Source organism: Xyrauchen texanus, chromosome 9 (assembly GCF_025860055.1).
Source record: "Xyrauchen texanus isolate HMW12.3.18 chromosome 9, RBS_HiC_50CHRs, whole genome shotgun sequence".
NCBI classification, from domain to species: Eukaryota; Metazoa; Chordata; class Actinopteri; order Cypriniformes; family Catostomidae; genus Xyrauchen; species Xyrauchen texanus.
This window is the reverse complement of record NC_068284.1, coordinates 28,539,018-28,552,144: the sequence shown is the minus strand read 5'-3', so window position 1 is coordinate 28,552,144 and position 13,127 is coordinate 28,539,018. Positions and strand designations below refer to the sequence as shown.

The 13,127-nt window shown below is 38.7% G+C and overlaps 1 protein-coding gene across 1 annotated transcript; it reads right to left on the bottom strand.

Annotated features, from left to right (window-relative positions):
- Nucleotides 1–732: 732 nt before the first annotated feature.
- LOC127649339 (delta-type opioid receptor-like) lies at nt 733–11,917 on the bottom strand. Its single transcript, XM_052134393.1, has 4 exons — nt 11,824–11,917; nt 11,323–11,570; nt 4,734–5,086; nt 733–1,268 (listed from the first exon to the last, which is right to left on the bottom strand). The coding sequence occupies exons 1-4, from the start codon at nt 11,824–11,826 to the stop codon at nt 733–735; spliced, it is 1,140 nt and encodes a 379-aa protein (XP_051990353.1). The 5' UTR covers nt 11,827–11,917.
- Between the last annotated feature and the right edge of the window lie 1,210 nt (nt 11,918–13,127).

Genomic DNA, 13,127 nt, shown 5'->3' with positions numbered 1-13,127 from the left:
TTGTGGCACCATTCTGAGTAAATTCTAGAGACTGTTGTGCGTGAAAATGCCAGGAGATCAGCAGTTACATAAATACTCAAACCAGCCTATCTGGTTCCAGCAATTGTGCCATGGTCAAAATCACAGAGTTAAAAAATAAAATCCCATTCTGATGGTTGATGTGAACATTAACTGAAGCTTCTGACCTGTATATGCATGATTTTATGCATTGTATTGCTGCCACACAATTGGCTGATTAGATAATTGCATGAATAAGTAGGTATACAGGTGTTCCTAATAAAGTGCTAGTTGAGTTTATATTTGAATTCAAATGTTTCATAGTAATATACTATATATGCCAAAGGACTGATAACATTACTCAGATTAGGGTCCATAGCAGAACTACGGCTCTGCATGGACATGAGACATTCAACGTGAGATTTCATTGTAAGGGGCATTCAAAATTTGATATTCAAGAAAGCAACTAACAAAGACTTGAATGGGACGATAAGCATCAGATCAGATCATTTGAATATGAATCATAATTAGAGCTTAGATTGTACAAAACCCGACAAAGCATTCCTCTTTGCTCTAGCAATAGTGAAGTTAGCCCCTTTTTTACCATATAAGTTCCTGACCTAAAGGGCATGGTCACTTTAAAGTATCCCCTACTTAGATAGCTGTGGTAATCTGTGTCAGTCCCAGGTCATTTGAGTCCTCCAGACCATGAAATGAGGACAGCTCCACGGCTAGTCATACGGGTCTACCGTGGCCTCCCTCTCCTTTGCCCTCTGCTGGGCACGTGTGTTCTCGGAGAGTGCTCCTGACCCGGCTAACACCATGCCTGTCCCTTGTGGTCTGGCCAGGGCAGCAGAAGTCCCTGAAGCACCTCTTGAAGTTCTCATCAAGAAAAGCGTATAGGATGGGGTTGAGGCTGCTATTTGTGTAGCCCAGTGCCACACAGAAGAAATAGGCAGCCATGACTGCAGTTGTCTCTGGCACTCCAGGAGCAAGAGCTTTGACCAAGATGAAAATGTGTATAGGTGTCCAGCAGACCACAAACACAGCAACCACAACCAGCACCAGGCGAGTGATACGTCTCAGGTTGCGATCTTTTTCCCGCGAGCCCGAGAGCAGACGTACGCTCTTAAGACGCAGGACCATCAGCGTGTAGCACACAGTAATGATGAGAAGAGGAGCCACAAAGGCAAATATAAAAACGCAGATCTTCATCAATGTATCCCAATAGATATAGGGGTCTGGAAACTGCAGAGCACACTCTGTAGTGCCTGCAAAAAAATATGTAAGGTTAGTTGAGGTAATCTCAGAAAGTTGACATAGTTACACAAAGAAGTTATTTACTACAAATTACTTCTCTTTAAATTGTAATCAAATGACTTTACTGATTTCTTCATTGAAAAGTAATCACATTACTAATTAATTTACTTTTAAGTTACATTCTAAAACACTTTCCTCTCACAAATTCAAAATAATGTCTATATGTCTTCCTTGTTCATTGTTGCACACAAGTTATACACTCAGCACCACACATTTCTGCCTTAGAATTACTTTTTATGCATGCACACCCTTCGGATGTCACAGAACACAGAAACATACAAACATATAAACAAAATTAATGTTTTAAATGTATTTTACATAAATAATATTGTTTTAGAAATATGTGCAACCCAATATTGTACAATAATTTAAAGTAAGAAACTGTAATGTGATTAGAAGAATTTAAAATATACTTAGTTACACTACTTTTTTACTAAAAAGTAATTAGATTGTAGTGACTACCGGAAATAATTTGTATACTGTACTCCATCTAAAACTATTTTAAACAGTATTTTTCTAATTATTTTCTAATTATACTCTAGGGGGAAAAAAGTTGTGTTTTGAACTTTACCTAATGTGATGTCATATTTGCGTCACAAAATTTGGAGTTTGTGCTGTTCTCAAAATAACGAAGAACCATAACAAATATTTATGAGTGAAGTTGATAAGTAGTATGCAGTTTAGTAAACCCAACAATTTTTTATGATTCCATGGGAAACCACGTTTTTCTTTTTTTTCCCAAAAATAATATAAAATAAATATACCTTTTTCAATTTACTACATCAAAATTTAAAGCATCGAGTGAAGTCCACTTAAATTTGTAAAATATAAGTTTACTTTATCCATTTGTGTTGGGTCAACATGAAAAAAATATATAAAAGAGTCTATAAAATAACTTATCAGAATGATCTTATTGTAACGATGCTGAGCGATGAGGTAAACAAAGAGACGATGACAATGACGTGAAAATTACATGGCATGACATGGTATCCTGACTTGGCTATGGAAGGCATGAATGATGACTCGTTGGCTGTGGCAGGCGTGACCGCTGGCTCATAGAGCGGAGGTCGTGGAGCTTGCTTGTAACATGGCATGAGCAAGCTGAGGCGTGGCTGTGACATGGCTTGGAGCTGACTCTGGCATGGTTGTAACATGGCCTGGAGCTGACTCTAGTGTGGCCATGACATGGCATGGAGCACACTGAGGATCCGGGGCAGAAGGTGGTGCAACCATAGCGACCATGACGTGGAACTCTGGCTTGGCGGCCATGACGTGGAACTCGAGCTTGGCGGCCATGTCGTGGAACAAAGTCGTGAAAGGCAAAGCCATGGGAGGCTCGAGGGGCGAAGCTATGGATGGAGGAGCTATGGGAGGCTCAAGGGGCGAAGCCATGACAGGCGGAGCCGTGGAAGGCAAAGCTGTAAGAGGCTCAAGGAACGGAATGTGGCAGGCGGAGCCATGGTAGGCTTGAGACTAAGGGTCATGGTTGACTGAGAAAAGACCTCAGTGGTCTTGAACATGAGCAGAGTCTCGGGAATTACCTCTGTGGTCATGGGTATGGACTGAGACTCGGGAACAATCTCTGTGGTCGTGGGCGTAAACGGAGACTCGGGAATGACCTCTGTGGTCGTGAATATGGACAGAGACTTTAAAAATGACCTCTGTGGTCATGTACAAGGGCAGAGAATCGGAGATGACCTCTGTGGTCCTATACATGGGCAGAGACTTGGAAACGACCTCTGTGGTCGTGCACATGAGCAGAGACTTGAAAACGACCTCCGTGGTCGTGTACAAGGGCAGAGACTCAGAGACGACCTCTGTGGTCCTATATATGGGCAGAGACTTGGAAACGACCTCTGTGGTCGTGTACATGGGCAGAGACTCGGAGACAACATCTGTGGTCGTGAACATGGGCAGAGACTTGGAAACGGAAGCCTTTCTCCTCCTCCAGGAGGCCGAAGTTGTCAACGCAGGCTCTGGGATGGTCGAGGCTAGAGGCATTGGCGCTGGCTTGTTAACCGTGGCAGGCATGGGCACTGGATAGTTAACCATGGCAGGTATGGGTGTTGGCTCATTAACCATGACGTGGGACGTTGACTTGTCAAACATGACATGGGACAATGGCTCGTCGACCATGACGTGGGACGCTGGCTTGTCGACCTTAACGTGGGATGCTGGCTCGTCAACCATGACATGGGACACCGGCTCGGCATCAGCCTCCCCCACAGTGAACGTAGAACCAGTAATCTGCAGAGCAAGGTTGATATACAGAAACAGATTGAGGGGACTGCGAACGCCAGGCATCAAAGAAGAGATTGGCTCACTCAATCCAAAATGGAAACAGTCCTTGAGGGCAATCTCATTAAAGTCAACCTCGCTGGCCAGAGTGCAGAAGTACCCCACATATTCCTCCAGGAATCGATTCCCTTGACGTAGGCACAGGATTCAGATTGCTGGGTTCATGGTTAGGTCAGGTGCTCTGTAACGATGCTGAGCGATGAGTTAAACGAAGAGACGATGACGAGAAGAACCCAAGTGCAATTTTATTAACAAGCGTGATATCTAAAAACCCTAACTACAAACATGAATAAAACATAAACATGAACTTGACTTGACATGAACTATCTAACAAAGTTGCATTCACATAAACGTGACACTTATAATGCATGGTGGGGAAAACCTAAACTCTTAGGTTAAAAAACATTCTCATTTATTTGTTGGTGTGGTGCCATTTTTGCAGTGAAAACATTTGCAGAGACACTCGGTCATTGTCAACTAAGTTTTTTTTTTAAAGTAAATTGCTTAAAATTTCAAATGGAATATGCTTACATGTGGCTGGCAAAAATGATAAAGTGATATCGCTTTAATGACCTCATATTAATTGAGGGACAGAATGGTATTATTGTACTTTTAAAAATTTATTTGTCACACTGTAGAGCCATTTAAAATGAAGTACTGAAGGCAAAAAGGTGAAACACCCTGTGCCCAGTTACAGGACTTGACATTTGTTTCTACTCCAAACAAACGACGGTCTGGAGTAGAAACATATATATCATTAGAATGCTGAGACTTTACTTTTTGCTTCAGTGCTTAAAATTCACAATGTGTTTCTGGGTCAAAGTTACTCAAAATGAGCAGGTCACTTATACACTTTCCCTTATACAATAATATAAAATTCAACCTAAAATGTAAAGGTCAGTGGACATATTATGAGTCAACTAGCCATAACCACCAGTTAATTATTAAGCAGAAGTGAGGACATGCTAATCATGTGTACTGTAATGAAGCCACTGTGGGTAGGAAAAACAAATACATTACAATGTAGCAAAGAACTGTCCATCCCATTCTTAAACTATCAGGTACCACATCAACAAATAATACAGTATATACTTGATGTCCATAAACATTTATATTACCATTGTTTGTCTGAGTGCTCCCAAGCACCATTGCAGGGATCCCAGCAGCTGAAGACAGCACCCAGATGAGGATGTTGATGATCTTGGCTTTCACTGGTGTGCGGAAGTCCAGGGCCTTCACAGGGTGACAGACCGCCACATAGCGGTCCACACTCATCATGGTTAGGGTAAAGATACTAATGAACATATTATAATAGTCAATGGAGATGAAAACCTTGCAAACCACCTCTCCAAATGGCCACGAGTTGAGTAGGTAATCTGTGCTCTGAAAGGGCATGGTGGTGGTTACCAAGGCATCGGCAACAGCCAAGTTGAAGATATAGATGTTGGTGGCAGTTTTCATTTTAGTGTATCTAAAGAAAAGTGGACTGAGTCAGCATTTGTTCAAATAAATTTATTTAAAGGTATAGTTCAACCAAAAAGGAAAATTCTGTCATCATTTATTCACCCTTATGTTGTTCCAAACCTGTATGGCTTCATTTTTTTCTGTGGAACGCCAAAGTAGATGTTAGGCAGAATGGCAATCTCAGTCACCATTAGGGATGTCATTATTATATGGTTTTACTATTAACCATGATTAAAAATGTAAAATTTAGAATCTACGGTTAAAAACCGTGATGTTTTTATTTATTTAAACGTGGCAAAAATATTATAATATATAATATAAAAGAGTTTCTGGCCAGGTATCGCAGACTGAACGTGAACTTTCATTCCATGTGAAACTGGGGCTACACACAAACTTGAACACGACAAGGAACAAGGGATGTTAAACATGCAGACAGTTATCATATAAAAGGTGAACATCCTACAAATGGGACAGGATGTTCCACTATTCGTCCAACAACAAACTAGTAAGTTGCATATTTTTAAATGTGGGGTGCAACTTCTTAGAATGTTTAAATTCGCTTTGTGCGTTTTCGTGAAGTTACTATCAGTGTGGTAAACTTTGAGAAGTCATCCTCATCATTTAAACATTGCTTGTGTACAAATTCACAGCATTCAACAATAAATTTCAATTTAACTTTAAATCGCCTGCAATGTTCCCTTTATTATGCATAGTGAGGTGTTGTGGACAGATTAAGAACATTATTTTTATGGAGTCTGTTGCCGATTCTTTATGGTGGGGTGTCTGACAGACATTGTCGTGTACTAAATGTTGAGCACCCAAAATAATCTTACAGCTTTGCACTTTAAAAGCAACTCAAAACACTCCATGTACATTTAATTAAGGCTGGGCAAAAATATTGATTTTACAATGCATCATGATCTTTCTTTGAACTATCTCAATATCGATTCTTAAATACCAAGACTGATCTTTTACTACACATGCAACCCTCCACTACAATGAGAGGGAATCGCATTTGGTCGCATTTGCAACCAAATTTCACGCTATGCAACTAAAATGTATGTATTTGGCATCTGGCAATTATATTTTTAGATTTCACTCACCGGTGATTGTGTAGTATAGTGCTGAAGTATACAGCAGCGAGATCCTTTCACTGCATGTTGAGAGTAAAAGTTCCATGTAACGTGCGTCCAAAGACGAGATGCACGCAACCCATTTGTCATTGAATAATGTGTCTTTTAATACCCTTTCTGTTCTATACAGTCAGTTGTTGATCAAAAACAACAAAAAACAAACATTTAATTCTAATCATGTATGGCACAGATAAGATAAAGCCATTCAAGCCCTGTTTCGTTAACATGCAAGACAATCTTTTACAGAAATTCCGGTTTTGTTAAAGAGACAGTACCAGTTTATGAACATGTTCAACAAATCAATATAAATAAATAAAAAAATACAAATTGATAGAATACATTAATTTGTTAATTTTAGAAGGTTCCCTGTATAATTAACAGCATTAGCTGGGAGAGAATTTCTTTCATATGTAAGCAAAAGGGACATTATAACTGAAATATACACACTGGAGGCCAAATGTTTGGAATAATGTACATATTTTGCTCTTATGGAAAGAAATGGGTACTTTTATTCACCAAAGTGGCCTTCAATTGATCACAATGAAGTCAGGACATTGATAATGTGAAAAATTACTATTACAATAAAAAGATTTTTTTTTTAAATGTTCATAACTTCTTAAACTACATCAAAGAGTTCTCATCAAAAAATCCTCAATGTACAGAAATGACAGATTTGCAGATCCTTGTCATTCTAGCTGTCAGTTTGTGACATTTCACCCCACACTTCCTGTAGCACTTGCCATAAGTGTGGCTGTCTTGTTGGGCACTTCTCACACACCTTACAGTCTAGCTGATCCCACAAATCCCACAAATCCCAATGGGGTTATGATCCATACACTCTTTTCCAATTATCTGTTGTCCAATGTCTGTGCTTCTTTGCACAATCTAACCTTTTAATTTTTGTTTTTCTGTTGCAAAAGTGGCTTTTTTTGCAATTCTTCCCATAAGGCCTGCTCCCCATGAGTCTTCTCTTTACTGTTGTACATGAAACTGGTGTTGAGCGGGTAGAATTCAATAAATCTCTGATATACTTATCCTCTTGTTTAGTTGTACATCTGGCATTCCATATCTCTTTCTGTCCTTATTATAGCCAGTTGTCTTTTGTCTTTGAAGACTGTAGTGTTCACCGTATGAAATCTTCAGTTTTTTGGCAATTTCAAGCATTGTATAGCCTTCATTCCTCAAAACAATGATTGATTTGTAGAGACAGCTGTTTCTTTTTTGCCATTTTTTACCTAATATTGACCTTAATACATGCCAGTCTATTGCATACTGTGGCAACTCAAAAACAAACACACAGACAACGTTAAGCTTCATTTAACAAACCTAATAGCTTTCAACTGTGTCTTTTCTAGTGCCAAATTAGCAATTTAGCATGATTACTCAAGGGTAAGGTGTTGGAGTGATGGCTGCTGGAAATGGGGACTGTCTAGATTTGATCAAAAACTACTTTTTTCAAATAGTGATGGTGCAGTTTTTTACACCAGTAATGTCCTGCCTATACTTTGTGATCAGTTGAATGCCACTTTGGTGAATTAAAGAACCAATTTCCTTCCAAAACAGCAAAATCTGTACATTATTCCAAACTTTTGGCTGCCTGTGTATACCCTGTGTATAGACTCGATATCGAATCGAAATTGGAATCAAATTGAGAACTTGTGAACCAGAATCAAATTGAATCGGGAAATCTGTAGTAATATACCCAGCCCTACTCTGAAGCACATCATTTTGTCCCTGGGATGCACATAAGCGGTGATATGCTCTATATTGGAGCATACCTTATTATATACATCCTATCAGTTCTCCTATTGTAGGGCTATGCTTAGCATCTAAATATCCCCTAAGAAACACGTCCTCTAAATTGTTTAATTGTGATATGATATTACTTTTTTGCCTAAGTGCTTTTGCATGATAAGAAGATTTTGAAATAACCATAAAACTGGTTAACTGCATTAACTTTCTCAATAACCCACACTCTAGCATCCCTAGTCAGCATTCACTTTCATTTCATGGAAAATAATATGCAATGAAAGTGAATGGCATCTGAGGCTAACATTTTTTGTTACACAGAAAAAAAGAAAGTCCAACAGGTTTTGTAAAAACATAAGGGTGATTAAATAATGACAGAATATTTTTTTGGATGTACTATCCCTTTAAACATAACACATCAATATGATACATTTTTGTACATTCATTTTCTTTTAGTCAATCTGTATGATGTGCTGAATGAATAATTTCACTGACATTTAAACAGAAAATTTTAAGTCGACTAGTTTAAAAAGAAACCAACCTTTAGAAAACAGTTAAAAAACTTTGTTTATGGGACCCATTTAAAATACTTAATCTATTATAAATCTGAAGCTCAATTCCACTGAAAAGGGGCATTTACCTGCAATGTGCTTGACTTGCATTATGATCATTATACATAAAATTTTAAAAAAGAAACGTTGTCTCAATTTCAATTGCTTTTATTTTCAGAAAATTTAACATGTGTAAATATTTGTATGAGCATAAACATATTCAACAACTAAGACATAAACTGAACAAGTTCCACAGACATGTGACAATCAGAAATTGAATAATGTGTCCCTGAACAAAGGGGAAGTCAAAATCAAAAGTAACAGTCAGTATCTGCTGTGACCACCATCTGCATTAAGTACTGCAGTGCATCTCCTCATGGACTGTGCCAGATTTGCCAGTTCTTGCTGTAAGATGTTACCCCACTCTTCCACCAAGGCACTTGCAAGTTCCTGAACATTTCTGGGGGAATGGCTCTAGCCCTCACCCTCTGATCCAACAGGTCCCAGACGTGCTCAATGGGATTGAGATCCGGGCTCTTCGCTGGCCATGGCAGAACACTGACATTCCTGTCTTGTAGGAAATCACACACAGAACGAACAGTAAGGCTGGTGGGATTTTCATGCTGAAAGGTCATGTCAGGATGAGCCTGCAGGAAGGCTAAGGGTACCACATGAGGGAGGAGGATGTCTTCCCTATAACGCACAGCATTGAGATTGCCTGCAGTGACAACAAGCTCAGTCCGATGATGCTGTGGCACACCGCCCCAGACCATTACGGACCCTCCACCTGCAAACTGATCATGCGCCATCACCCCTAGTGAGACAAAATCGCAACTCGTGCATGAAGAGCACTTACAATGTAGGTGGGTTTGTGCCCATAGATGATGTTGTTGCCAGTGAATTCTGGTAGGGACCTGTCTTACAACAGGAATACAAGCCCTCAGTCCAGCCTCTCTCAGTCTATTGCGGACAGTCTGAGCACTGATGGAGGGATCGTGTGTTCCTGGTGTAACTCAGGCTGTTGTTGTTGCCATCCTGTACCTGTCCCACAGGTGTGATATTTGGATGTAATGATCCTGTGCAGGTGTTGTTACACGTGGTCTGCCACTGCAAGGAGGATCCGCTGTCCTTCCTGTCTCCCTGTAGCACTGTCTAAGGCATCTCACAGACGGACATTGCATCTGCAGTCCTCATGCCTCCATGCAGCATGCCGAAGGCCAGTTCACGCAGATGATCAGAGACCATGGGCATCTTTCTTTTGGAGTTTTTCAGAGTCAGTAGAAAGGTCTCTTTAGTTTCCTAAGTTTTTATAACTGTGAACTTAATTGCCTATCCTCTGTAAGCTGTTAGTGTCTTAATGACTGTTCCACAGGTGCATGTTCATGAATTGTTTTTGGTTCATTGAACAAGCATGAAAAACATTGTTTAAACACTTTACAATAAAGATCTGTTAAGTTATTTGTATTTTTATAAAATATATTTAAAATGCAATGTCCTAAAAAAGCTAAGTTTCTTTTTTTGGCTGAGTTTAGAACATGACACGCATTCACCGAATCAAAGTTAGCGAATATTTATTGAAAACAATTGAATGAATAGTGCAGGACCAATAGAGCAATCCTAATAGCCTGTTCTAAATGGAATTCACCATATAAAGATACTTAACACAGAATAAAATATAGTTTAACGCAAGACACTCTCACGGCAAACTCGTCAGGATTCGTACGACTTTTCTAAATTTGCCTAATTCATATGCTATCGTGCGACTGCACTCGTTTGAATTTCCTACGACTTTAGGCCAGGTGAAAAATGGGACTTGACTCGCGTGAGGCTGCTATCCTGTGCTTGAAAAAGCCTTCACAATGGAAAAATAATGTACAAGCATGCACAGATGTAAAGAAGACTTAAATGTGAAAACATCCATAGACTTTCAAACGTTTGGAAATCTGATTCTCGCACCACCACTGAAGTGATTTCATTACTACTTTGCTGTGTTTGCTTGGCTAGCGAGAAGACATGTTCATGAACTTTGTATCTGGTCCAGATATCCTCTTTTTTTAAATAATTTTTGTATTATTAATTCTATTCAAAATATGTAACCTTAATATTACATTAATTTAAGCACAGCCTCTGTAAAAATATAAAGCCATAAGTAAATGTGAAAAATGATGATCAGTTTAATGGGGGAAAATTAACCAACTAGTAATTCCAGTGTCAACTAGCAGAATCAGAACCGTTTAGTCGACTAGTCTCGCACATCCCCAGTATGAACAGAATACTAAACAAACTGACTGTGGATTGTCAAACGTTATTGAATCTTTTCCCTTCAATAATTCAAAAATTCCAAGTTTTTTGACGGTTGTAAAAAAAAGCTAATACATGTAATTCAAGGTTAAACCCATCAATTTTTATGATCACATTTGAGGTGTGAGCTTAAGCCATGACCTAACAGTCAAAAACACAATTTTATTTTGACAATATATACCAAAAATATATATTATTCAATGAGCCTGAACGGTTCTGCAGTTTTGAGCCTCAATATTATAATTATGACTGCAATATGCTTTCATATTTCAGTCCACCGGAGGGCGCCAAAGTGCTTGCTGATTAGCGCTCGGAAACCTCACCATATGATTTCCATAAAAACACATTTCAAACAAACCATCGAACTTTAAGTCTTGCAAATTGTCCATAAGTAATAATCCATCATATGTTACTACAAAGTTAGTCAAATATTATTCATAATCATAACTTTAACACACCATTACTGTTATTAATGGGTAAATGCACCCTGGAACATTGACGTTTCTTACCTGATTATGACATACATTACAAGGCAGTTCCCCACTAATCCAACAACAAACACCACAGAGTACACAGCAGTGATGATCGGAATGATAGGAGACATAGTTTCCTGCTCATTCGTCCAGCTTTCATTCAGCGAATAGTTGTATACGTCTGAAGCAGCAGACTGCCATGTGAAGTTGGGTAAACACTTTTCGGGGTGAGCAGCGGGGCATTTGTCCTCCTTGAAAATTTGCACCACGTTGCTGTCCATTGACTATTCAATTGTAAAATAAAAGCAAATATCACTAGACAAGTTGACTCCGAAAAAAACATTAAATCAAATTGCCTCGGTTAGTAAAAATCGGTTATTTGAAACAAATAAATACAGACTTTAATAAATGACAGCTTTTTACAATCTAATGATTTAGAATCAAGTTATAAGAAATATGCTGATAAAACGGATTGTATGTACCCAATAGATTATCACAGTTGCCAAAGCAGCACATTTAGGCAAATAAGAGGCTTACCATGTTGCAAGCTGACAATTTATGATGAAAATTCAGATGTTTAAAAACAGCAACAAATGATGTCTGTGCGCAATGCGTTGATTTCTCTGACCCGTTCCTGATCAATTGATGACTGCCACCTTATGAAAGCAGCTGCCTCTGCCGCGCGCTCGTCCCGTATGACATCAGACTTCATGTGACAATACCCATCTGAAACCTACGGAGCAGTCCGCTAATGCGTTTTATTTATTTTATTTGCCTATAATTTTAACATAAACTCTGCGCAAATTTGTCTCCAACATTCTTCTCAGAAGTGATAAATGTCATATTCTGAAAACCTATGGGGCCGTTGAAGTTTTTTTTAACCTTACATGGCGTTTACAAGGCGTCTAAAAAGGTGAAACTTTGAGAATTAAAGAACATCTAGCGCATGTTTTCCAAGGAAAACAATTAAAATAGCGTGGTGGATGCAAAAAGCAATGTTCCATGTTCAATTCAAGTTAAAGGAATTCAACAGTTCACCCAAAAATGAAAATTCCCTCATTTACTCAATCTCATCCCAGATGTGCATGACTTTCTTTGTTCTGCTGAACACAAAGTTTTTTTTAGAAAATATCGCAGCTCTATTGGTCCTCAAGTGAAAGGTGACCAGACCTTGAAAAGCCCAAAAAGCATATAAATCAGCATAAAATGTATCCATATGTATCCAGTGGTTAAATCCATATCTTCAAAAGTGATATGATAGGTGTGTGTGAAAAAATATCAATATTACCCCCCCCCCCTTATAAACTATAAATCTCCACTTTCACATTCTTCTTCTTTTGTTTTTGTCCATTTGCTTTCTTCTTGCATATCTCCACTATTGGGCAGGGAGAAGAACTTAAAAGGTACTTAAATATTGATCCTTTTCTCACCCACACCTATCGTTGAAGATATGATTTAAGCACTGGAGACATATGGATTACTTTTATACTGCTTTGATGTGCTTTTTGGAGCATTTTGGTACCCATCCACTTGCATTGTGAGGACTAACAGAGCTGAAATATTTTTCTAAATATCTTTGTGGTAGAAAAGGAGTGAAGAGTTGAAATTATTTTTGTGGTAATCAAAATTATGTAACAAATGCTGTTGATTGAGCTTAACTTGTATTGAACCTGGAATCTTTTAAAAAACCTTTTAAAGTGTTTCATGAGATGGCAATTTAACTTCATATGGAGAGACTCTCACTGTAGCCCACACATGCTTCACAGTTGCATGAAAACTCAACGGCACTAAAGTGCATTTTCAATGCAGAGAACAAAGCAAAAGCATTGAAGTTCTCAAAG